Source organism: Lepidochelys kempii, chromosome 2 (assembly GCF_965140265.1).
Source record: "Lepidochelys kempii isolate rLepKem1 chromosome 2, rLepKem1.hap2, whole genome shotgun sequence".
Lineage (NCBI taxonomy): Eukaryota > Metazoa > Chordata > Testudines > Cheloniidae > Lepidochelys > Lepidochelys kempii.
In genome coordinates this window covers 225,941,577-225,969,398 of record NC_133257.1, presented here as the reverse complement: position 1 = coordinate 225,969,398, position 27,822 = coordinate 225,941,577, and the positions used below count along the sequence as shown (strand labels likewise).

General features: G+C 40.8%; 1 protein-coding gene across 5 annotated transcripts in view; it reads left to right on the top strand.

The window, feature by feature from the left end:
- The window catches only part of CDK14 (cyclin dependent kinase 14), a 501,539-nt gene that overhangs the window by 173,740 nt on the left and 299,977 nt on the right, over positions 1-27,822 (top strand). For all 5 annotated transcript variants that reach the window (XM_073334004.1, XM_073334008.1, XM_073334007.1 and 2 more), the window contains one exon: positions 12,436-12,515. In XM_073334004.1, coding sequence (XP_073190105.1) covers positions 12,436-12,515 — 80 coding nt within the window. The remainder of the gene's footprint in view (positions 1-12,435; positions 12,516-27,822) is intronic.

Below are 27,822 nucleotides of genomic sequence, written 5' to 3'. Positions count from 1 at the left end.
TGTCTATAGCAAGAGGCTCAGAAATGCCAGTTAAATGGGAACAAAGCCTATAGGTGTGACAGTATATTCAAGTATATTGCTTCTCACACTGAGTTTTCAGACTGCTCTCTTGAGTAGAGTGAGTGCTGCTTATCTGTAAACAAAAAAGTCATGTAATTTGTTGCATCTCTACTTTCCATGCGGTTTTCATTTTTTTTGTTGCTTGCTTCTTGATCCTTCCCCCCACCAGTTCTTTCATGTTTTAAAAATTATAAAATTCTCCCCACTTTTCAAGTCCTCTGTCAATATAAGCGTTTTTATTTTGAAACCAACTCCTTCTTGTCCCCCCACTACCTTTGGAAAAACCTCCTGAAGTGGGGTGTTCTCACCTGCTTCTTTTACCGTCTTTAGGAAAGTCCCAATCCTCTTTGCTCTCCCCAGTCCAATTACTGGCATCCCTGAGTCTCTCTTTCTAACAGTAAGAATGCCCCAGGCCCAGTCAGTTTTCTTTCACTGCGCTACAGGTACTCCTGGGATCCTCTTTCATTGGATGGACCCCAGCCTTCAGGTTCTCAGTTATTCATTCGACTTTGCACAGCCCCCACCCCCCTTAGGGTCCACTGTCTTTGTCCCCCCTGTTTTCCAGTGTAAATCATTCTCATATCCACCCTCTCTATGGTTCCCATCCTGTAACGAGCTCTGTGTGGGTGGACCCTGCGCCCATGAGGAGCACTGCTGCTTTTATTGAGGGCACAGGGCCCACCCACATAGAGCTCATTGCAGGATTGTGGCTTACATGAAATGACTGCATCTATTCTTCAGTGCAGCACCTGGGAGCAATAATCCAGGTCAAATTTTCTTCCCCAGTTTTTGCAGAGATGGAGCAAAATACAAGAAGTGCATTATAGCATTGTGTGTTAATAAACACTTATTAAATATACTAAATACGTTGTGGAACCACAAACTTTAAAAACGCTACTTGAACTCTGCAGACACATTGCATTCTAAGTTATCAGTATGCACCTCCCAAAAGCTTGAGACTTTAATTACAAATGGGTTTTCTGACCCTGCATGGGGTGGCTGGGATGCCATTATTAACACTGACAAAAGAGGAGCCCAACATAAGATTCTTGAGATGACTTCAAGTTTCCAGCCTCCTGCAGCTCTGATTTAAAAGTCAACCTTAGAATTTTTTTAAGAAACTCAACATTCTGGGACAAATTCCTTCGTATATGGAGAAAATTTGCTCAGATTGTAGTGAATTTAGTAGCCTGTGACCCTGTGTTAAGAGATTGGCTGAAGCAGTGTGGTTTCTTTGGCTTTTCAGGTTCCTTAGTTGTCATCTTTTGCCTTTTCAGAGATAAAGCCCTTCACTAATTTTGCTCTTTAGTATAAGTTTTGGATTCACGAAGTGCAGGGCACTCAGAAGCTCCCTGACCCTCATCTGTAAACTTCAATGGGAGTTGCTGGAAGCACAGCATAGCTGAAATTAAATATGGGCTTAAAAGCCTAGTTTTAGGCACTAATTTTTTCCCCCAACTTTTGCCTCTAGAGTATTTTACACTTTCCAGGTTTCCCATTATTGCTTGTTAAAATGACCTCCTTTTCCCCCTTTAAATTCTTGTCCTGATTCTAAAATGGTGAGGGGAATTTAATAATAAAAAAGCAAAGGCCAAGCTCACAATCTGCAAATCTGCATACTGTATAAGAGTGCAAAGTTAGCTAATACCATTCCTTCACCAAAATTTGTGGTAGCATGCATACTAAATCGGCAACTATGGAAAGCTGTTCCCGTATTTGTAACATGGAATTTACAGAGGGCTCAGTGAGGCCCAACCTTGCCTTCCTGCTAAAACACATTACTGCACAGAGATAGGACAGTAACTCAGCAAAATTAGGTTAAGAGCTAGTTGGATGACTGATATCTCCTTCCTTAAACTAGATACTGTTGATCCAAGGCCGCAAAGGATTGTGAAGTAGCTGTAAGGTATTGTTTTAGGAACAGAGGAGACAGACACACAAGCTAGCTTGCTATTAAACTGGTTGACATACCTACCTGCTTGGGAGGGTAATTATTTTCTGTAGAAATAGCAGAACAGCCATTTGTTGCTCCACTGGCTTTTGTAGAAATAGGTCAATATATTTCGCTGAGTTCATGTTAGTCTTCACGCTCAGAGCTGGAGATTCCTGTCCTGCACGTTCACCACTTGCTTTTTGTCTCTACCGGTAATTAACTTATTGTTTGCTGTATAAAGTCCTGTCTGGAAGCCTGCTTACCCCACATGTTGGCTGGAATCTAGCATCCCACTCTGAGCTGAATGTTGCTAAAAACAGCCAGTGATATAAGGCTAATAGATCTGATAATACCACAGAAGAATGATGCAGGTGTCATCTCGTTTCTGTGTGACTAATGTTGTGATCATTTGTCAGTTTTGCTTCTAATCAGCCACAAGTGCTCAAGGCCCATTGACTGTCCGTTGGTCTTAAGCCACTGAAGAAGTGTAGGTACTTTTCGAAAATATTACTGTTCGATTGTATTTGACTGAAAATACAGATTAGCACAAGAAATGCTTTCTCTGATATCGTCCTTTGTAATCTAGATACATGGAAATTTTAGAAGAGGTTATCTTACTTTGAAAATGTGGCTTTGAAAAGGTAGAAGGTTAGGTATGTTTTCCATTCTGCAGAAAATACTTAGAGAGGACTTGGGGAGGAGTAGCCTTACTTTGCTCTCTCTATTGGCATACTTGTGACTGCTGTGGGTTTTGCTCCTCTGCTGTGTAGTCACGTACATGTACTCAGTGGGGGATTGAAAAACAAGTCTCAGAGCAACATGATCTGCATCTACAGTTCGTTGTCTTGCCACACATCTCTGGATGTGCTTTGTGAAGAATCCCACTGGCATGCCTGTGGCTTCTGTATCTCTATCCTCTACGCTTACCCTTGCTTGTTGCTACTATTTAATTCACTTTACTAAAAAGGCATCTGTCTATACCTCCATGTACACATAAAATATTATAAAAACATAGAACTCTAACAGATCAATCCACAAAATCCTCCCCAACACGCTCACCATAAAATTCCTCTTCCTAAACCAAGATGGGGCAAATCTATCCTAAATCCAGTTGTGCACAACACCGTTAACTGTGTGAGGGGAAAACCTTGGGGAATAAATAGGCCTTGTAGAGTGTCATTAAAGTTAATAGATCTGAGCTCAGGATAAGGGGAGTAAGTTCTAGAGTCAAGGACCCTTGCTGTTCCTTATTTGAACTGGGGACTGAGAGCTTGAGTTCCACAGCTGATCACAACAGCTTCAGTATCTACTATGAGGAGAGGGGCAGTCTCTTGGGTAGCCAGGCCATTTTTGGTCTTTATAGGTCAAAGCCAATACCTTCTAATCTTCACCTGGGAATCCGCTGGGAGCAAGTGGTGAATTTGAAGCATACATCTGTGTGAAATACCACTCAGATAGGCCAGCCATCTTATTCTGCAGTAGCTGCAATTTCCAAGTGATTTCAAAGCCTTACGACAATGAGGGATGCTTATACCAGGGGCGGTCAAGCTTATTGACCTTCAAGCCGCACATGATGATGATCAGAAGTTTGAGAGCCGCGCCCAGGCAGGCGTGCCCCACGGGGCTGAAACCCCAAGACCCCCCCCCCACCACTGGGCAGAAACCAGAGGCAATGTGTAGGGGGGGCAAGTGGGGTCACATCTGCCCCCTGATTTTTGCCACCTGGTGCTGCCGGGCCCCCTCCCTGCACCGCAGCTGCTGGAGCCAGCAATCTGGGAGCTGTGGCTGTGGGGAGAAGTAGCAGCAAATAGCTGGGAGCTGCAGGGAGGGGCCGCTGAGGGTAAGAGGAGGATGTGACTCAAGCTTTGAGGACGGCTGAACCTTTAAATTGTGCCCCCCCGCCCCAGCAGGCACCAGTCGTCTCTGGCAGAAGCCCCTAGCCCCACCACTCTGCTGCAGGGCAGAAGCCCTGAGAGTCCCTCCCCCCCAAACCCCCCCCCGCACTCTGGTAGGTGGAGAATGGGGCAGCATGGGGGGCTCAGCAAGCTGTACCTTAACTGTAAAAGAGCTGCATGCAGCTTGCGAACCGCGGTTTGGCCACCCCGGCTTATACAGTCAACACATGGCTTAACCATTGTCTATATTGGTTTGTGTCTCACTATATTCCAGTACCCTTTATGAACAACTAGCTGGCTATGGTTATTTTTTCATATGTTCTGGGGGACTGTGGCACTCAAATAGTACATCATCTTCCCTATGCACATGGATGTTCATAGTCTGCTTTTCAATTTTGTGGTGTCATAGTCCCTGACAGGTGATTGTTGGGGTTACTTGCTCTTCCTATTTTTGAGCTCATATTTTTCCTTGTGCATCTGCTGAATTCACATCATCCTTTTCCCTCCCAGGCTGCTTTCTTAGCTGTGGCTCCTGTAGGTTTTTGCTGGCTTTCTTATGTGTGTGGTGTTGCAATTCCTGTGGGCTTTGGCAGCCTGCTGGGCATGCTGTGTCTTTCCTGTCATTCTTCCCAGCTAACCACAGCTTTGATCCGCAGCTACACAAGGTATAATTTTCACTGTACCAACGCAGTATTCTGCATCATTATGACATGCTCCCCAGTGTCTATTTTACTTGACAGCAGCTTAATTTACACATCTTCAACTCACTTTTCATGGCTTGTTCATTTTAGCTTCATTTTCGTATTTGGAATGTTCACCATGTTGATCAGGTATCCCTTCTACCAGGTGAAGTTGGCAGAAGCAAAGGCCAGGTTCAACATCTAGGGGTTCCTCTGAACATTACACCACAGAACCAACTTGAGTGCCCACCCAGTAATCTGGGAAAACTTAACACCATCCCTGCGTGCCTCTAAGAGGCAATCCTTCCCCACTCTTGAGTACTGAGTCTGAGAACTTTTATTAAAAGGGAAAGGGAACCAAGCCTTAGTTTGGGAAAACACCACAACCAATCAAAAAACAGGCATTCATAAGCTGACCCGACCCCATAGTGCGTTAGGCAGCGTCCTTTGCCTCAGTTTCCCATCTTGTGATGGGAAAGTCCAACAAATGAATGTCCCTTTAACAAATCACATCACTCTCTTCTCCCTCCACTGCACCCTACTGACAGTTGGCTGTCCTTGGTCAGCAAAGACCCAGAGTTCACAGTGTGTTCATTTGGGGTCACCTCCCACTCTTTGGGGTGGGGGGTTGGGGAGAGAAGGGGGAAGTATCCAGCAATGACTCAGCTGCTGCTGACGCTTCTGCAGCTGGCTCACTCTGTTCACCGCCTGATGAGACAGTCACTGGCTGCCGCTGCCACCGTTCAGTCTGCCACCATCGTTCACTCTGGTGGTGGTGGTGGAGCTGCTGTTGCTTCTCTGCTGCCACCTGCCACTCTGTGCAATGCCACATGCTGAGGTTCTGCCACTTAACCCAGCTTTCTGGGGGGGGGCCTCGCTGCTAGTGCAGGCTGGGCAGTCTCCTTTACAGCAACGCTGTCCTGCAGCAGATCGAAGGCTCAACAGCGAGACCTGATTATCAGAGACTTCAGCTCTAGTGATCACTTAGCAAAACAATGACTCAGCTGTCTTTGTTGCAGGTCAAATGTTGTCTAGGAGTCTTAGGCAGAGCCCACACCACAGGTATGAACACCTGTTCCCAGCCTTTCTCTCTTTTCACCGGGCTTTGGCATCCCTAACCCCTGCTTAGCGAGTACAGTTCAGTTGAGGGCTAGCCCCTCAATCAAGGCATGCTGAGCATGGTTCTACTCCCCTTTTACTCATACATTTCATTGCCCCTGCAGTCAGTACCAAACCATATTGTTACCCAACACTAGTCAAAATGTATCTCTTTGGCAACGCAACCTGTCAGCTGAATACCTAGGCAGAGTAGGTGTGTTTATGCCAATACAGTCTGATCCTGAAGTCTTTTACCTCCAGTTCATCTCTCGATGTCAGGGGAGAGCTCCTTCAGACTCTGCTCACACCTTGACAACTCTTTCCAACAGGGTTAAGAAGATCTTCTCTCGTTCATGCTTTTGCAAAACTCTCGCTGTTTTGGTTTCACAGAACTAATTAGTTTTGAACCTTTCCCTCTGTGATTTAAATATATTCCAAGCCACTTTTTCCTGTAGCTTATACAAAACTAGTGACCTGCTGTAAATGAAGCAGGGACCTTTCTATTTACCCAACCAGGTAGTTGTGAAATTAATATAGATTTATAGATTTTAAGGCCAGATGTTACCATTACAGTAATCTAGTCCGACTTCCTGCATAGTGCGTACTGGTGGTGGTGGGGGTTATATTAAATTGTACTGCTATCCATAGGAGATTATTTGTGACATGTTTTTAAGTTATATCAAGGGTTCCTAGAACATATGGATAGATGCCCTTTTTTAAGCCTGTGTACCAATATAAATAAATACTTTATCAAATCACAATGACTTTTAGCTGAACTAGAGCAAATTTTTAAAAAAATTTAATTTAAAATGCCAAGCGATGGAGAGTTTGACACTTAACGAAGTGCTAAGCATTGAAAGAAGTTACACATACTATTTTCTCCTGTTTAAAAGCTTTAAGAATTGTCCAGAATTGAGGATTCTAAGTGAAGGATGAAAGAATCGCAGTGAATGTATACATGACAGTCTTCATTCCTATAATCAATTTCTCAAAATCCAAATGCATTGCTGAAACAAATAGTAAGAGTGTGTGTTTATGTATATGTAGCTACAAAAGTGGATAAGCATTATTATTCCCATTGTACAGGTGAGGAAACCGAGGCACTGAATAATTATGACTTGCCCAAAGTCACGCTCTGAGTCAGTGGTAGAGCTGGGACAGAAACCAGGTGTCTTGTGTCATAGTAATAAAAAATAATGATAATCTAATGATAATAGGAAATATGTGCATGTTTGGGGGACAGAATAAACACTAAAGCCTTGTCTACACTGGCAGCACGTTCTAGAATATGGGCAAAAAACGGTGAAAGCCAGCTGCATCCACTCTTGTCACTGTGGTGTGCAGCAGTGAAAGGCGGCGGCAAGGTGGAGAGAGCCGTATAGGGTACATACCGTAAGGTTCGGACATGTAGGGCATTCCACTCTACTCGCCTAAGTGGTGTCTCACCATCTACACAGCTGTTTATACCTGTGCTAGCTGGGTGTGTAATGTCTGTATTTTACACGCCGCCGTAAGTGTAGACATGCCTTACGGAGTCCCCAAACTAGATGTCATTGTGCACCAGTGTGTTTTCCGTTTGAGAATGACACAATACCTTCCAATAGGAGATCAAATGAGATATCAAACTACAAAATTATAAAAGAGGTCACCCTTCTGCAGCCATACTACCAGATCTGTTCTGGGACCCTTCAGACTTACAGAGTGGTTTCTGCAGGCTCCCAAGGGAGTTAAAAGTGTGCCAAGGAACACTGCCTTCTGTTCTTTCCTATGCTATCTGTCCCAGTTTCATGCTGCTTTCCTCCCCTCTGCTCAGATAACGGGAGAAGAGTACCTAACCCATAGTCTTTACTTTCAGGAACAAATTTGTTCTTTATCTCTGTGCATGTGCCATTAAAAATATATTAATAGAATAGTTGCCATTTCTAGAACCATAGGTGTCCCTATGACCAGTGACTTTTGTACCTGTTTTGAAGAGGATTTTTATTTAATCTGTACTTGTACGAATAGTATATCTATTTCAAATCTATTAATGTCTATTGGACATCTTTACTTTAAACATAATACTTAGTACCTAGTTACCATTGTGACTTATCCATATAATGTACATTTCACTGGTATGGCACATAGCAAACTACAGGCAGAGCTGTTTTCTTAATCTTAAACTGTTACTAGTAATTCATATTCTTTCAATAGTCATGTGTTAAAAAGAGCGGTTGAGTATGTGTACACACACACACACACAATGTGTGCACACGTATAGAGTTATGTATATGTATATATGTTTTTATAAAATATGATTAGTTATGCTTAATGTAGTTTGTCTTGAGTGGAGGATGTGGATCTGGAGGTAAATATTTTTTCACTCTGTTCATGCTTCTTATTCAAAAACAAGGTCTATAAAATTGTGTCGTCTTGTCCATGAACCTAAACTGTGAATTCTTTGAAGAATTGATGGATTTGTTCCCGGAGTCCCAGTTGTAATATTTTAGCTGTGCAAAAATGAATATTCTAAATCTACCATGTCTCTTGGAAGCCTTAGATCTTTTATCAAGCTTATCATAATAAACAGCCACTCTAGAAAATAGTCCCTAATTTATTACTTAATTGATTTCTGCTTTTTAAAATAAAGTAACTAGATAGTTTTGCCTTCAACTCTTTTTAATAATTAAAAAAAAGTGTCATAGAAGCTGGAAAGATATATTGGCAGGTTCACTTTATTCTATTGAATACTTACAGGAAAAAATACATTGTTAGCAGAACTGGTAAAGTTATGAGTAACTCCTTTCTGCAGAAGAAATATATAATCCATATTTACACTGAACTTTCTCAGATGTTTATGATTAAAAGAAATATTTCATTGAATGTGAGATCAAATTTTATTCTGTGGAGTAATATGAAGTGACTAAAATGGTTACAGATTTACTTTTATAGCAGGTTTCCTTTCAAAGCAGAATGCTAGCAGAGCATGGCTTTATTAAGACTATTAACTCTGTGGGGCTTTGGACATCTGTTTGTGAAGCTGTTATAACTACAGAATACGTTTTGTTGAATATGAGGGATTTAGCGGTCTTATAGAAGTTTTTAGCTTTATGTAAATGAATAACTATCATGAGTCAAATTTTTATTTTTTTTCTGAGATATGAGAGTAATATCAGGAATTAAAGAACAGTATAGATGCCATCTGCTGATTTGTCTTTCAAAGTCTGTGCTTACTAGAGCTTTGAACTAAGTTTCAACTCTAGCCAGCAATAAAATTCCTCACAAAATAAACAGATTGAAATCCTAGTGGTGAATTTTATGTAAATTGAACCCATTAAGGGTATTTAAAACATTTATTATATTTAAATATAACTGAAGAACTTGTGAAAATAAATAGTATTCCATTCTTACCTTTTGTTCCCTAGATATGCATTATCCATATTATGCTAGAAAAACCAATTAGCCCTCAATTGCTTTATATTCATTAGTATTAGATTTTGTTAATGATGCATGATTAGAGCATTACATTGTTTCTAATCGCCGACATTTTCCCATAAACAGTCGTGTTTTCTCCATGTAATTCATTTGGGTCTTGCTGGCATTACAGTCTGTTTTGGAAAATGTTGTGTAACGTATACATTTTATTAGGATTTTTTTTAAACATCTGGTTCAAATGGTCTGAAGCTCACTTATATTTTAAAACATGCACAATTTATTATGTGCCATATACATTTACATAAACCCATAGCTCTTTAACGCCTTTCATGCAAAGCATGCTAGAAACAGTTTACAATAAAATTCCGAAACTAGTAATTTTAAAACAGTAAACAAAAATGAATTGAATTGAGACTTTTTAAAATTCTCCTGAGTCTAAATATTCTATCCATCAGCTCCTAGTGATAACCGGAGGGCCAGAGTGAACAAAGACCCTAGATGAGAATTAATTCAAATGATGTTTAGAGATGGTAAGACGCTCTGCAGCTTATCTCAAGGAATTTTTGGAGCTGGGGGAGAGGAGGCAGAGAGAGCAAGCCTATTAGTTTAGAAAGGAATCAGACCATGCAATGATTTTATAATCAATATTGTCCTTAATAGGAACCCATGAAGCAATTAGCAATGTGGGTGGGAGATGCTGAGATAAGTGAAATATCCTTATCTTGATTGGGGAGAAGAGTGAGCATAGAGTTGCCTTATAAACAATCCTACATGTCAGAAGATACAGCAATACTGTCATATTGTCAGGTTGCCTAAAGGGTCTGTGCCTAGCAGTATTTCCTACTTACCTTTCATAATAATAATAATAATAATAATAATTAATCCAATATTGAGTATAATAACATAAGCGATAGAAGACACAGTCGTAGAAGACAAAGATTAAGCCATTCATCCTGGTATTATTGTAAAGTATGGTCTGATTATCTTCCAAATAAATGCATGGGCAGATTTTAATAGGTTGCGGAGCTAATTTTCAGCACGACAGTTTTCTTCAGTGTTGATTGTAAGGATTCTGTGGTAGCCACATCTGCACTTCTGACAAGGCATGACAGTGTTGAGATTGCCTCAGTGGGAACAGCTGGAAGAGGAAAATACATCCAGTTATCACTGTTAACTGATGATAATTCACCTTCTATTGCCCCAAAATATGCACTTAAGGAAGGGAATGAACTAAAGTAAAAGAGCTCTTAGCAATTGAATAATTAACTGGAACCAGATCAGATGAAAATTGTTTTCTGAAAGGTAAGAGACTGGTATCTTTGGGACAAAAACAGGATATTTCAGTCCCTGAGCAACCAAGCATTCAAGATGAGTTGAATCATTTCAATAGCATTAATAGTTGCCCAGAGCTCTACCAAAGCAAATGACAAATATCATACAAAATGCTAATGATAACCACGTTTCTCCCCTCAACTGCCTCATCCATTGCAAATTAAGAACACGAAGATTCATCGATATTAATGTTATAGTTTTTTTACTTCCATTGCCAGTCTGTGGTAAAATTAATTGACTAGGTAGAAGAAAGACCAATAACCTCAGACTAAAAAAAAGAACATAACCTATATAACACAACCCCTTCCTTACGCTTCCTCTCCCTATTTACCAGTCTTTGTCTCTTGTTACGTTTCCCCCACCGCCCCATCTCCTCCACTCTACCAGTGATGCCAGCCTCAATATCTTATTTTTCTGCTTCTCCTGCTGACCTCCACATTGCCAGCGAGACACGGAACACCTTTCCTGGCCTGGGTCCGCAAAACTTTCACCCTCTCCTCATTTAAATCCCTCCTTAAGACACATTTTTCTTGCACCTTTCCTTTGTGTATTCAGATTTTAAACTCGTTAGGGCAAAGACTGTTGTCTTCTCTTTCTAAAAGACACCTGGTGTATTTTGTTACCAAAATCTAAATACAAATAAATGTCAAACATTAATAAGTGGAACCCCCTAATTTATTCTCAGATGAAGTTTCCAGTGGTGACTAGTGACTGGGATACTTGGGATACTTTAAAGGGGCCTGAGCACCCCACCCTTCGAAAAATTAGGCCTTTTTAAGGTATCTTGAGTTTTGTATGTTTGTACAGTACCTAGCACCTAGGCCCAACCTAGTTGATGCCTTTAGGCACTATTACAGTGTAAATGTTAAATACTACTAATAAATAGGAGAATAAAAATACAGTAGCAACCCTGTAATTAAATATTAAAAAATAAAGCTTGAGGGAGCAACTGAATTGATCACTGGATTAGATGTCCGTGTCATCTTGCTGCAAGATTCAGAACAACATATTTTAAGGCTCAGTGCAATAAGTTGCCTCCTCAACTACTGGAGTACGAAAGCTCTGTCAGTCTCCTGGGCTCTTCAGCTGCAAACTCTAATTTTTAAAATATTTTTTAAAAGAAATTGTAATAATAATCCTTGTTGCCAACTGCATCATACCATTTTAGGAATGCTATCCCCAATTATCCTTTTCATGTTCAGGGAGTCTCTTAAAGTCCTAATGCAGGAGTATACTTTTGAGGAGGAGATTGTTGAAGATGGTGTTGGTCATCTGAGTCCTTCACCTGGATAAACTGTCTGAGCAGACTGGGCAGATTAGGCAGAAATTACGTTTAAATGTTAAATACTGGAAGCTACTTCAGTTGAATAGAGCTGAAAAGAGACAGACATCTGTTGTGAGGCTTGATCCATGGGGGAACATTATTTTAAACCTTATAAATAGGTGTCGTCATAATAAAAAACTAGTCTGGGCAGTGCACTCAAGAATGTACTTTAGGGAATAATCCTTCTTTAATGGGAAATGGACAGAATGACCTAACAGATATTTTCCACCTCAAATTTCCATGACTATTGGAAGGTAATTATTGTGGGGCATAATTCAGGGAGAAGAGAAAAATAAATATAAAAATGGGTATACCATATGTGGAATTATTGATGGAAGTTCTGTTTGGATTAAATGATCAAAGAAATAAACCATATTTTTACAATGCTATGCTTTCTTTAAACAAAGCCTCCAGTTTAATGCTATGATAGAAAGGAAACAGAGGCTGACTCATAGAAAGCTGAGATCACTTCTTGGATTACATGAATGTGAATATTTAAAGCTGACATTATGGAGGCTATGAAGTGTTTCTTACTGTGCCACAAGTGAATCACTGACATTGACAGGGAGAAACTAAATAAGACATGATGGGAAATAAGCCCTGTTATTGGAGTATTCATTTTTTAATTAATTTTGCGTATGTTTCTCTTTTTTTCCTTCCTGTCCTCCTTCCCCCTCCCCCCTGCCCCTGCCCCCCCAGGGTAAATGGGAAGCTGGTGGCGCTGAAGGTGATTAGATTACAAGAGGAGGAAGGAACTCCATTTACAGCTATCAGGGAAGGTATGCACTCATGTTTAATGATTATTCATGGTTTGTTTTTTAATTGCATTGCACTCACTCTTTCCAAAACCAGGCTATACTGAATAGCTTGAGATTTTAAATTATATGGTTATGTTCCCTGTAGGAAGTGGCTTTGGTACTTCAAAAATCAAAACCTCCCTACAACGTGGGAGTTCATGTTAAATAAAACAAATCTGTGCCTCTGTGGTTTGGCTTGTCTGAGAACTACTATTTGGGTACAAGTGACATACCAAGTAGAATGTATATTTGGGAGGGGGGTGGGGACTGTCACTGGTATAATATGTTGGGGAAGTTTTGCTTGTTGTGAAGCAGCACCTAAAATGAGGAGAGATTGAACTTTTTGTTTATTTGAAACCATATTTTCTGAAAGATAGTCATATAGAACATATCTCTGCATTTTTTGACTGAGAGCCATGTAGGTTCAGGGACAAATATAGCAAGCTCCTTAAAAACAGGGTGGCTGATTAACTTTTTTTAAAGAAAAGACTGTGTATGGTTTGGGTTTTTGTCCCCCTCCTTCTTTGCCACCTCTGAACTGTCTGGCTTAGGGATGACTCTTTTCTAGCTGAGGGTCAGAGGTCTGTCATGCTTTCTGCTCCACTCCCTCTGTTTTTTCTTATCAGCCACCCTGGCTGCTCCCTGGTGACAGCTTTGCAGAAGTTGCTGCACATGCCTTGTTTAAATGGGCCTACTCTGTTGGTGAGTGCCAAAGATAGGGACTGGTGGTGAAAGAAGAAACCTTTTACCTTCCGGTCACTGATTCAGATTTATCTCAGGGTATGGCTACACTATGAGGAGAAAGCTCTCCTGCTGATAAAACACTTCCACCCCCCACAAGTGGCACTGTTCACAGTGACAGGTTTCAGAGTAACAGCCGTGTTAGTCTGTATTTGCAAAAAGAAAAGGAGTACTTGTGGCACCGTAGAGACTAACCAATTTATTTGAGCATAAGCTTTCGTGAGCTAGAGCTCACTTCATTGGATGCATACTGTGGAAACTGCAGAAGACATTATATACACAGAGACCATGAAACAATACCTCCTCCCACCCCACTCTCCTGCTGGTAATAGCTTATCTAAAGTGATCACTCTCCTTACAATGTGTATGATAATCAAGGTGGGCCATTTCCAGCACAAATCCAGGTTTTCTCACCCCCCGCCCCCATACACATACAAACTCACTCTCCTGCTGGTAATAGCTCATCCAAACTGACCACTCTCCTTACAATGTGTATGATAATCAAGGTGCATTTCCAGCATAAATCCAAGTTTAACCAGAACGTCTTGGGGGGGGGGGTAGGAAAAACAAGAGGAAACAGGCTACCTTGCATAATGACTTAGCCACTCCCAGTCTCTATTTAAGCCTAAATTAATAATATCCAATTTGCAAATGAATTCCAATTCAGCAGTTTCTCGCTGGGGTCTGGATTTGAAGTTTTTTTGTTTTAAGATAGCGACCTTCATGTCTGTAATTGCGTGACCAGAGAGATTGAAGTGTTCTCCGACTGGTTTATGAATGTTATAATTCTTGACATCTGATTTGTGTCCATTTATTCTTTTACGAAGAGACTGTCCAGTTTGACCAATGTACATGGCTTTTCGTCGGTAAAACTTTTGTCATTCGGGGGTGTGTATGTGTGTGGTTTTTTTTTTAACACCCCTGAACGACAAAAGTTTTGTTGACGAAGTGCCAATGTAGACAAAGCTTTAGGTTGGTAGCAAGTTCTGATACAGCTATTCAGTGGTCTGTATGAAATATCTTGACAGTCCCAGTGCAGTTCCTACGGTGGGGAGAAAGGTTAATGGCATATCAGAACACCAGCCCAATTGACCCTCTTATCAGTCTCAGCAGAACAGACGATAACATCGTTGCATAAGCATTAATACTGTACTAACCAGTCTTCCCAGAATGGGTGAGGTGCCAGTTGATGGGCTAGTGTGAGGAAACTTGCATTGTCTGTATTTGTAGTGCTGCCAGAATAATATTCATTGATTCATTTGACATATTAAACATTTTCGAACAAATATCATGTGAATAGATATTATTTACTTTTAAACAGTTTGCTCTTGAGACCATGTTGATATTTAGGAGCATGTAACATAACTCCCATTTCCAGTGTTAATGTCATCCGGTGTCGGTCTGTCTTTTGAGAGACTGAGCTGCGGATATTTAAAATCATTTCGCCCCCAATTTTTTAGTGAATTTATTGCTGATTTTTTAAGAGTGAATAGACATGATCATCCTACTCATCTTCACTTGTTACAAAGGGCAGGAATTCTCAGCCCTTTTTCTTTCTGAGCCCCCCCGACATGCTATAAAAATTCCACAGCCCGCCTGTGCCACAACAACTGTTTTTCTGCCGATCTAGTAGATTAAAAGCCATGGCCAGCGTTAGAGGGTAGCAAGCAAGGCAACTGGGGAACTGCGAAGTTAAGTTGTTCAGGCTTCAGCTTTCAGCCCCAGGCAGTGGGACTGGGGCGTTGGTTTTTTGTCCTGAGCTTCAGGGAGTCTAACGCTGGCCCTGCTCTCTGGTTTATTTTGGTGGACCCCCCGGAAACCTGCTCGTGGCCCTGCAGGGTTGTCAGGTGTCCGGTTTTTGACCAGAACACCTGGTTGAAAAGGGACCTTGGCAGCTCCAGTCAGCCCAGCTGATATTCATATAGTTTAAAGCAGGAAAACTTTCTAGCATAGAGAAGCCCACAAACAACCTGGCTTGAAATGCTAATACTCCAAGGCCCCTATCCAACAAAGCACCTAGTCATGTATAAGACTTGAAGCGTGATCACTTGCCTGATTTCAATGGGACTTCCTACATGCTTCAAATTATGTATGATGATCTTTACTGGGACCTGATCCAAAGCCCATTTAAGTTAATAGGAATCTTTCCCTCGACTTCAGCAGGCTTTGGATCAACGCCCAACAGATTTTTCTTAGGAATATTCCTGTCTTCTAGGCTGGGGAATCTCTATATAGGGTTGTGGATGCCACATGGAAATCTATTTCTGTAGCTTTTGTGTGCCATGGAAGCTATGTGTGGTTTGGGGTTGGGGAGAGGAAGGGGAAAAGTATATTTTTTATTTTTTGGTGAACACAAACTTTAGTTGAGAACCAGAAAAGGATAGAAAAATGCACTGAAAAATGTAACTGAAGGTAATCTTTTCAGTATTGAGGCGGAACTGTACTAGGCATACATAGTTCTAGGTATAGACATAAAAATGGAAAGTAGAATAAATACTTTATATTGAACTCTTGGAGAGGTCCGATATACTTTAGACTAAAAAAAAAAAAAAAAAAGTGGTGAGGCTGGGAGACTCTGAGCTACTTAAACCTGCTTGAAGAATTTTTCTTTTTTTCCATCCCCTGATTAAAGGATGCAGCCCTACAATTTGGACTGCAATAGCAGGAGCTGGAAAGCTACAATTTATAAATGAGGTCAAATTCTAATTTCAGTGTTTATTTGCATTGTAGTGTTGATCTAATAAGCCAAAAATGTGTTTCATGAGCCAGAGGACTGCATGCAGGCATGCAAGTTATACACACAGACTTCTTTCCAGAGCTTTTCATAATGTGGAAGCCAGACAGTTTTTATTCTTGCTGACTCATGCCCTATTTTCTAATTTTCCATCAGTGTATCAAATTCAGGCAAAAATCCAGCAATTTATAAATTAAAATTGGTGTAAATTAATTGTTAAACATCGCTCATGACTCATCAGGCAGCTGTGGAGGGAAAATATAATTCCTGCATTGTGTTCCTCCTGTTGGAGATGTTGTGTGATGCTAATTAAGGGGAAGTCACAGTCTGAAATCTTGAGCAGTACTCATGCTGAGGGAATTTTGTAGTTGGCTTGTGTGTAGAGAAGCATATTGTTGCCATTGTGACAGCAATAGAATGGGACTCAAAGGAAAACAAAGCAATTGGGAAAAAGATTAAATTAAGAAATGCAGCAAAATAAAGCATTTGAAAACAATGTGATTGGGAGGAAGAAAAATAAGTGAGGGTAGGCAAAAAGGGAAGAGAGCAAAGTAAAGAACAGTAAATGAAACTGAGGAACAAAAAAATAAATAAGCAGAATACCACAAAAGCAGAGAATAGTAATTATAAATGTTGTCATCTCCCTGAAAACTTCAGCGGAAACACTTTGCTGAGACTGAGAGTAATTTTGTCAAAAGCATACATTTTCTATACATCTTTTTCCCATTTCTGACTCAGAGGTACATTTGCTTGAAAATAGGATCAGGTCCACAAGAGCTCATCTGTTCTTGCTGTCTGGTTGCCTCTTGAAGTCATAGTGCCAAATTCAGAAGTGACTCTATCTTGCACGTTCTCCCTGCCCTGTCTTACGCTGCTTTAGCATTGCAGACTTGCTTACTGACATGCAAATTGCTGGGTCCCTGTCACCTCTGAAGTTAGCTCACTGAGTCAAAGCTAATTTAGTGCCTTGCATAATGACAGGTTTCAGAGTAGCAGCCATGTTAGTCTGTATCTGCAAAAAGAAAAGGAGGACTTGTGGCACCTTAGAGACTAACAAATTTATTTGAGCATAAGCTTTCGTGAGGAAAGCTTATGCTCAAATAAATTTGTTAGTCTCTAAGGTGCCACAAGTGCTCCTTTTCTTAAAGCTAATTTAATTTGCTTCCAAGGAGCCAGAAGAGAGAAGATGTACAGTAGTAAGAAAAGCAGCTAGCAAGAGGGTGTAAGTAGGTGAGAGTTCAAATAGGCCACTCCTTTAACCTACATCACCTTCTTGACTACATGGCATGTGAATTACATAAACTCAGGTTTCAGAGTAACAGCCGTGTTAGTCTGTTTTCGCAAAAAGAAAAGGAGGACTTGTGGCACCTTAGAGACTAACCAATTTATTAGAGCATAAGCTTTCGTGAGCTACAGCTCACTTCCTCAGATTCTCATAATTCTCATAAACTCAGATTCTCTTCTACTGTCAGCATACCAATGTGTAGATTTTATCACCTCCCTCATCCCCTCTGAATTTGGCCTACAGTGTCCTGTTTCAAACATCAGTTGATCTAGGAATGATTTACTTAGTATATTTTCATATAAAGTCACTTTTATAAAAGCTGCATTAGCCAATGTATATTTCCGTGTGTTAAATATGGCTCAAGTTTATTCAATATAGCAATCGCTGTTGCTGCGTGGAAGTATTAATATCAGTAGGCGTCTGAAAAAAATCATATTAAAATCACTACAACCAATGCAATAGTTCACCAGCTCAACCTTTATCTCATGTATAATACCCACTTAATTTCCTGTAATATGCTTAGCAGAACCTTTGATCTCCTAGATTGGCTGTTGAATTGTGTAATGGAAACTACTTCTAGAAACAAACTTTTTCTTGATCATACCACAATTTTACCTTACTTGATAACTAGGTAATTGAAATTCTTCATGATCAATATGAAGGCATTTTTGTAGGTCTCTGTTCCCATGTACGTGTGTAGACAAACATTCCGAAGCCGAATGTCTAACTTGCTTTGTGAACTTAACTCATTTACTCTGAAGTTCCTTTCTTTGGCAGGTTCTTAAAATTATTGCATGACCAGGCTGGCCATCTCTCATAGAATATGACATTGCTTGTCCTTTCTTTTCATATGTTATCCTCCCATATCTATATCTCTATCAACTTTGCTGTGTTTAACTTAATTGATTATTCTTAATTAAACGCAATCCTGGTATTTTAATATCAAGTCACTTACTGTTCCTGAGATATGCCTTTCCGAACGTTAAGAAAGCAAATATATTTAAGCAAAGAATTGCTTAAATGTTATCAGTTTTTCAATTAAATCACTTCTTTTTAATCCTGAAAGATGCATTTATCTAATTTTTACCTACCTTTGGTTGCTCATTTTTTCTTTATTTGTAGTAATCCAATTTTTATAATTAGGGCCCTAACAAATTCACTGTCTATTTTAGTCAATGTCAGAGTCATAGGATTTTAAAAATAGTAAATTTTATTATTTCAGCTATTTAAATCTGAAATTCCACAGTGTTGTAATTGTAGGGATCCTGACCCAAAAAGGAGTGGTGGAGGGGTCGCAAGGCTATTGTGTGTGTGTTTGGCTGTCGTTGGGAGGGGGAGCTGTGTTACTGCAACCCTCACTTCTGCACTGCTGCTGGTGGAGGAGCTGCCTTCAGAGCTGGGCAGCTGGACAGCGGTGGCTGCTGGTTGGTGCTAGTGGGGTGCTGCCTTCAGAGCTGGGCACTTGGGCAACAGCTGCCACGCTCTGGCCGCTCAGCTCTGAAGGCAGCGCAGAAGTAAGGGTGTCAATACTGCAACCCCCTAAAATAACCTTGTGACCCCCCTGCAACTCCGTTTTGGATCAGGACCCCCAGTTTGAGAAATGCTGGTCTCCTCCATGAAATCTGTAGAGTATAAGGTAAAAGCGTACAAAAGACCAGATTTCACTGAGAGCAGACCAGATTTCACGGCCTATGATGCTTTTTTTCATATTGATGAATTTGGTAGGGCCCTATATAATGTAGATCAAAGGTTCTCAAACTTCATTGCACTGCGACCCCCTTCTGACAACAAAAATTACTACATGACTCCAGGAGAGGGGACTGAAGCCTGAGCCTGCCCGAGCCACACTGCCCCAGGCAGGGAGGCTAAAGCCCAAGGGCTTCAGCCCCGGGAAGGAGGCCTGTAACCTGAGCCCCACTGCCCAGGGCTGAAATGGAGTCGCGACCCACTTTGGGGTCCCAACCCGCAGTTTGAGAAACACTGATTTCGATGATAAATTCTATAGGGCAGGGACTGTGTTTACGTGTTTGTAGGCTGCATAGCATAATGGGGTCCCAGTCCTGAATGGGACCCTGGGTTGCTACTGCATTACAAAACAGTAGTAATACTTCCGCACGTGAGACGTGTCCTACCTACCACTGACATTGCACTTCAAGATTCAATATGGGTAAGCATTCACCTAATGAACTTTTAACATAAGTACAGTATGTATTTGGTACTGGTTACAGGTCTGAATAATTGTAGAACATTTTTTGATTTACATGAGAGGGCAGAGAACACATTCTATTGCAAATAGAAAGAAAAATTTTAAGACTTGGAATACACAGCTAGGAATTCAAATATATGGTCTCATTTATGACCCCTTCCACTCTTTCGTTAGTGGTGTATTATAGATGTCAAGTATTTGATCTATTGGTGTGTTACAAAAGCTAAAAATAGTAAAAATATAATGCAGAAATGTACTTCCTTTATAAAGAATTGGAATCTGCATTTCATTGTTTCTTTTGTGTTAAGCCTTAGCTCATTTTCAGTCAAGAGGGTTAGAAACAATGGCACAAAATATTTCATTCTCATCCATATAGTCCATGTGCCCCCCCAAAAATAAAAGTTTAAAAGCTTAGAGATTTCCAGCAGAATTGTCCAAGTCCCGTATCATGCCACAAACCATACAAACTGCCTGTTCTTTGAACTTGGAAAATTCCAAGATTACAAAATAGCTCTCCATCAGACTTTTTTCTCTGGAGAATTGATGTCAAATAGCAACTAAACAGAAAACACACAGAAGATTAACAGTTTTTGGGTTTCCTGCAGAAATCAATGTATTATTTCATTGTATGTTCAGTTATCGGATACAAGATGAAAAACACAATTGTATAAGAATGCTTGTAAAATTATAGTAACAATCAATTTGTAAGTATATAGAGGACAATAGCATAGTAAGTAACAGCCAGTATGAATTTTGTCATAACAAATCATGCCAAACCACAACCTAATTTCCTTCTTTGACAAGGTTACTGGCCCAAGAAATGGGGTGGGGGAGGGAAGCTGTAGACACGATATATCTTGATTTTAGTGATGGTTTTGATACAGTGCCACAATACATTCTCATAGTCAAATGAAGGGAATGTGGTCTAGATGAAATTCCTATAAGATGAGTGCAAAAGTGGTTGAAAGAGTAGTTATTAATAGTTCGCTGTCAAACTGGGAGGATGTATCTAGTGAGGTCCTACAGGGGTCTGTTCTGTATCTAGTACTATTCAATGTTTTCATTAATTACTTGGATAATGAAGGCAAAAATGTGCTTATAAAATGGGAGGCGTTGTGTGCACTTGAAAGAACAGGATTGGAATTCAAAATGACCTTGACAAATTGGAGTATTGGTCTGAAATCAATAAGATGAAATTCAGTAAAGACAAGTGCAAAGTACTGCATCTTGGACGGAAAAATCAAATGCACAACTACAAAAGGGGGAATAACTCTGGGGGTGGTAGTACTACTGAAAAGGAGCTGAGGGCTGTAATAGAACACAAATTGAATCTGAGTCAACATTGGGATTCAGTTATGAAAAAGGTCAATATCATTCTGTTGTACGTTAACAGGAGTATCGTACGTAAGATGTAGGAGGTAATTGTTCTCACTACTCGGCGCTAGTGAAGCCTCAGCTGGAATATTGTGTCCAGTTTTGTGTACCACATCTTCCTTAAAGGGTGAACAAATTGGAGAGATTCCATAGGGGAGAAACCAAAATGATGTAAGGTTTAGAAAACCTGATCATGAGAAAAGGTTAAAAAAACTGGGCATGTGTAGTCTAGAGCAAAGAAGACTTGGGGAGGGAGGGCCTGGTAAATCTTTAATTTTTTTAAGGGCTGGTATAAAGAGGGTGATAATCAATTGCTCTCCATATCTACTGAAGGTAGAACAAGAAATAATTGGCGTAATCTTCAGCAAGGGAGATTTAGCTTAGATATTAGGAAAAACTTTCTAACTATAAGGATAGTTAAGCTCTGGAGTATGCTTCCAAGGAAGGTTGTGGAATCTCCATCATTGGAGGTTTTTAAAAACAGGTTGGACAAATGCCAAACTAGGATGTCTTAAGTGTATTTTGTCCTGCCTCAGTGAAGGGGGCTGGACTAGATCACCCCTCGAGATCCCTTCCAGCCCTACATTTCTATGATTCTATAAAGCAGCCATACATGTTCATTACCAAATATATATATACACAGACTGTTTATCCATGCCATCTTGAAGAGAACCTCAGACAATGATATTGGGGACTCAGAAGTTGTCTATCTCATGAGATCATGCTGAAACAATGCTCCAACATAGTATAGGAAGTACTGTGCTGTTACAGCTTTTGACTTCTGGATGATGAATAAACCGGGGTCTTAACAGCCTTTAGTTAGCAAAGATTTCATGGTACCGTTTGGAAGAGTAACGGTATTAGGCCTATTGTTCACTGGACTGCTACCATTAATCATAGAAGTTAGAAATAGAATATGAATTTGGTAATGCAGTCCATCTCCCTGGCAATACAGGATCGTTCTTTACTGTTCATTCATGTTTAATTTCGTCTTCCATTTATATCCAGAGAGAGAAGTTTGTTTGGATCGCAGTTACTTGGAGCATGGGCATACCTGCAGAAAATTCCCTTCCAGAACTGGGTAAATAGTAAGATTTTATGGTTCTCTGGAAATTCCAAAAAAATTGAAAAACAAAGAAAACAAAAAAAATTTTTGGATTGAACCAAAAATATGTTTTTCAATGTTTTCGGCAAATCAGAAAGTGGGAAAAGGTTTAGGCTGAAGGAAACATTTTGTTTCGTGCAAAATGAAGTATTTCATTTTCATTTCAAACTTTTTTTTGTTTTAAAATTTTGGTTTTGTTTTAAAATTACTTTTAGTAACTCTGTCTTGAAATTTCCTTAAGTTTATTTCAAATTGAAACAGTTGATTTTGAAAATGTTGGGAGGAAACATTTCAACTGTTTTGGCATTTTTTAAGGGTTTGTTCTGAATGAAACAAGTTGGTAAAATTCACATGAATTCAAGATATTTAGGGCCTGCATTTTTACGTGGGGAGGGGGAGAAAGATTTGGTAAAATTTTTTTGCCCAACTCCCCTCCCCGCATAATTTTTCCCAGCTGTAGTTCCCCCCCATTGCAGTTTTTGTAATATTTTCCCTTAATTTTTTTCTGAACCATGTGACTGAGAGAGGCTTGTGAAGTGACTGTCTGAAACAGGCAGATGATAAGCCTAACAGAGTGTGTCTGGCCATCACTGAGGAAAATGACTGCCTCTCTTGCCATTAGCTGGCCAACTAAGAGCTAAATGGCTTCTCTCTGACTATGCTTCCAATTCTGCTTGGATGCATTGCATGAGGACACCATAGTATCTCCATGTCGAATGGTTTCAGCCTTTCCAAATTATGTAGTGCTCTGTTTCCAATATGCTGATGAAATGGTACAGCCTCTCTTCAGTTTGCTAGAAGCAGTGGAGAGTGAACAGAATCTGTTCACACTCCTTTCCAGGCTTCTTGCTGTTCATAGGCCCAGTGCAGCATTCATGTTTATCTCCACTCCAAGAGAATCTGTGATGTTTTGGATTCTTCGGGATGTGGATGTAAAATGATAGCGACATTTCCCATTAGAAATCATAACCTGAATTTTAAACAAACTCAACTATGAACTGTCATCAGATCAGAGAGGCTCAGGTATGTCAGAAATGTCTGAGCTGTAATTTTCTCCAGTTTCTCATAGCTTAATCTACTTCGCAGAATATGTTCCCCCCGCCCCTTCCCCCAGAATATCTTACCCACAGTTTGGCTAGAAATTACGTAGTGATTTTAAAGTGAAAGCTGTGATCTTCCTTTGGCTTGTGTTCTTGGGCTTAGTTTGAGAAAGACAAGAATGTGTTGAGACTTTCTTTAAGTGCCCTTGAATTTCTTTGCAATGGCCGGAATCCTCTCCTCATCCTCGGTCACTTTAAAATATGATAAGCCTTTTGCAGACAGCCCTGCTTCCTTTCGAGGAGATGCTCTGGTATAAGGAATCTTGTGCTTGTTCCAAACGTAGCACATTACAAATGCATTAACTCAGGACACCGTTAAGTCATCTGTCTCTCCTCCCTCTAGAATGCCAAATAGTCTCATGATTTTCGTCCAAATCGGAATCCCAAGGCTTTCTAATTGATTTTTTAGTTCTCTGTTGTCTTACTGCAGCCATCTGTGTTGGACAAGTGTAACATTTTGTCCTATTCTCATTCAATATAGACATCTGAACTATTCCTTCAGCCTTGATTTTGTTGAAGTGGCTTTCATTAGTTTGCCCCCCACCCACACCCAGTGCTGCACAGCATGTAGAGGAGAAAAAAATGTGGAAAAGCTGCAGCCCATGGACCAGAAGGGCAGTTATGCAGGATGCTTCCTCCCTTGTGACCTGGCCATAAACCTCTTTGCTAAAGATTTGTGGTCCCTGATTGGCATGGGAATGTGTGAGGGAACAGGCATTCTAAACAATATTCAGATTTAGTCGTCTTGTATACTGGCTAAAACCTATGTAAAATTAAAGGATATGTCCATTCTGCTGAGATCAGCATTAGCTTTCCCCATCCTTCTTTTGAGGGACTAGAGCAGCAGTTCTCAATTTGTGGCTCAGGACCTCAAAGTGGGTCGTAACCCCATTTTAATGGGGTCGCCAGGGCTGTCCTAGACTTGCTAGGGCTTGGGGCTGAAGCCTGCCTGGGGCTGAAGCCAAAGCCCAAGGGCTTCAGTCCTGGGTGGTGTGGCTCAGGTTACAGGCCCTCTTCCTGGGGCTGAAGCCCTTGGGCTTCAGCTTTGCCCCCCACAACACCCGGGGTAGTGAAGCTTGGGCTTTGCCCCTTCCTCCCCCTGGCAGGTGTGCTCAGGCTTCGGTCCCCCCTCCTGGGGTGGTGTAGTAATTTTTGTTGTCGGTGGGGGTGGGGGGTCAGTGCAATGAAGTTTGAGAACTCATGGACTAGAGAATGCAGGTGCTGGCAGGATGCTGATTGTACCAGAGATAAAAGCCAGCTATGCTGTTCTTTCTTGGACTGGAAGGGAATGCTGAGGGAGAGACCTTCTGATCACCACTCCAGGAATTCCTGGACTATATGGAAAAATTAGATCTTGACACCAGCCAGTGTGCAAAGCTTCTAGTGTTGTGTATTAGTGTCCCTAATCCTAGGGGGCTTTCAAGTTAGTGTTCCTTTGCTATGTCTCCTATGTGTGAAAATAATAATCTGAGCAACAGTATAGCTAGCTGTCTGTTCAGAGCAGTGGTTGTGCACTGACCAGGATCAGAGGTAGTATTAATCTCTGTCAGAATCGCTTTGAATGCTTCTTTTGTTCTCCCAGTCTGTACCCTGGGCCTCCAAGATATCTGAACAATATGGCAATTCAGCTTTTGCACCAGTTGACTTAGCTTTTAGCTTCTTCATGGGCCTTTTTTGTATGTTAAAAGATAACATTCAACAGTTGTGTCCCATCAGAACTTATTTGCGATTTATTAAAGACAGCAAATGTCAAATAAGAGCACAAAAGAGCAGTCTGCTTTCCAAGTACAAACTCTCTAACCCCCATATTAAAAAATAAATAAATAAGGCATCTGTGGCTACTGAATACTAGACACAGCTGGAATTCTGAACTGCTGAAAAGAAGGCAGAACATACTAATTTGTATGTAAATTTAAAATATTGTCGGGGAGCCTCCTTTTTCATTACCACAATGCACAGTGCGTGAAAGACTCTGGCAAATGAGATATTTATAAGGCACAGTATTCTGAATGATTTAGAGAGAGATGTTACTATTGTGCATCATATAATGTTAATTTGTATTAAAAAGTGGGTAACGTACATGGCTAAATCCTTTCTAAGGGTCACGTACTAGTCTTTTTTAACATGGAGAACATCTGATATCAAGGGGAGTTGGCACATGTGGCTGCCGGAAAGTAAATTACACTTTCTGTGCTGTATATGAGAAACAATTTATTGCCAGACTGAGGTGGCAGCCACACACTAAGGTACTTCCCTATGCTCAGTGTGTTTACTTCCTAACTACAGGCCTTATTCATTAAGAAATAACGGGAATATTTTCATACATATTTTGCATTCTTGATACAGAGAAGGCCTGTAATGAGTCTCCCTCATGGAAATTTCATATGTGAGTTGTTCAACAATGTGGCATGACACACTGACTGAGCTCATCAGACATAGTGTGTCTGGCCATCACTGAGGAAAATGACTGCCTCTCTTGCCATCAGCTGGCCAACTAAGAGCTAAATGGCTTCTCTCTGACTATGCTTCCAATTCTGCTTGGATGCATTGCATGAAGGGAAATTGTGTGTATCCGTTATTGAGCATGTATCCTTTTGTTTTAGCCCTTGCCTGTTGGTGTATTGTCATTTTGCTTTTGCATTCATTACAGAACATGCAAACTACAATATTCTTCTTTAAAAACTTTAAATTTTTCCAGAATGAGGCTTTCAATAATTAGGAAGGCAGAAAACCCAGAAGCGCATAAGTCCGTTCCTGTTTCTCTTTTTGGTTTTGCCACCTTTTTTTCCATCTTTTGGAGGTAAAGAATCAGTTCTTGTTTCCTTGTGTGACCTATTCTTTAATTTCAATATCCTTGAGATTGCAGTGTGTGCTGGTTCTCAAGTTTAAATAAAATGATTTATTGACAGATGGCAGAACGAAGAGTAATGGTTTCAAGTTGCAGTGGGGGAGGTTTAAGTTGGATATTAGGAAAAACTTTTTCACTAGGAGGGTGGTGAAACACTGGAATGCATTACCTCGGGAGGTGGTGGAATCTCCTTCCTTAGAAGTTTTTAAGGTCAGGCTTGACAAAGCCCTGTCTGGGATGATTAAGTTGGGGATTGGTCCTGCTTTGAGCAGGGGGTTGGACTAGATGACCTCCTGAGGTCCCTTCCAACCCTGATATTCTATGATTTGGATGGTGCTTGTGGTAGTCTGCTCCTTTGTCACTATAATCATGGGATTTACAGCAGCATGATGACACTATAGTGAAGTCAACACCATTAAGTCATCCTGTCGGGAAAAAGCAGCCATTTATAGTTCAAACAGTGAAAAAGCTATGGGAAATAGATCTTCTCTTAAAGTCACAGCTATACACTGCGGTTCTTCAGGGCCATAGATAGAGCTGGCCTTTTCCCTTTCTAGAGTTTTCCCGCAGACTCAGGGTTGCCCAGGAAATATTTTAGTTTTACTTTCCCAATTGCTGCTTTTGGACTATTGTCAGAGCTGCTTCCCTTGAGCCCCTAGGAATGGTGTCGGAGAGGGAGGGCTACACAGAGTTAAATATGTGGTTCATATTGGTACCTATTTGTACAGCACAAGAAAGTTGTTGCTTTCAGGCTTTATAACCAATATGAAGAGTTACATTTTAAATTAGATAATGGTCTTTTCAGTCACTTTTTAGCAATGAAAATGAATATCCACATCATTGTAATGGAAATAAACACCATAAATCACAAGCAGTTAATTGATCACATTTCACATTTGAGATGAAAGGGAATTGGATAAGTCAGACCTTAGTAATGGGATACCAGAGCCTTTCACTCTGGGGCACTGGTTTAAGTACAGCTCAGGTCAGGAGTGACTGAAAGTCATTAGTGTGGTGTATTCAGCACTAAACACTGTGGTGGCTGTGCAGTTACTTCACTTCTAAGGTCTGGAACGTATTTTGTGGCAGCAGTTGGAGCTGGAGCTGAATTGGAGACTGAACCCAAGAACTGAGTGAAGCTGGTTGTGGCTTGTAAATAAGGACCCACTTACTAGGCTAAGTGGATTCATGTTTCTTCTTCTGATTCAGTTAAATGGCTAGATAGTTCTTCCCCTCCCACTTCTGCCCCTTCCATATCCACACACGGAGAGGATCATCTATGCGCAGATCTGCCCTTGTCCAGGCAGGATTGGGCTGAGTTCCCTTATCCAGAGCCAGTGGAATCCTCTGCATTGGTCCAGGAACTGTATGGGTGAGGGGGCAGGGGCAGAAGGGGATATAAATCATTCCCTCCTCACCCCCCGTGAATCTTACCTGGAGAAGAGACTAAGCCCCCAGATAGTTTGTGTGTATACCCTCACCACAAGGGCTCCTCTGGGGCTTTTGCAGTTGGGAGAGTCAAGTCCCTGGTAGTGGAACTCCAGGGGAACCACCCCACCAGAGAAATGTGGGTAGGAGTGCCACCAGGACCCAGCATTGGTGTGGGAGCACAGAGTCTTTGCGCAGAAATCCCTGGCCTCCCTTAGATCCCCTAGGATCCACCAGGTTTGGGAATAGATCCTTTGGCACTTTCCTGGGAGAGGCAAAACCTACCCTCCACTCTGGACTTGTATAATTTGGGAAAAACTCTGTGGGGAAAATCCTTGCAGAGATTTTCTCCCCAAGTCACTTTCCACAGCTTCTAACATGAGAAGAAACCGTGACTCCACGAGTTACTGTAATAAATTAAAGCAGAGCTGGTTGAAAAATGTGGGGGAAAAAATTTACAATAAAATA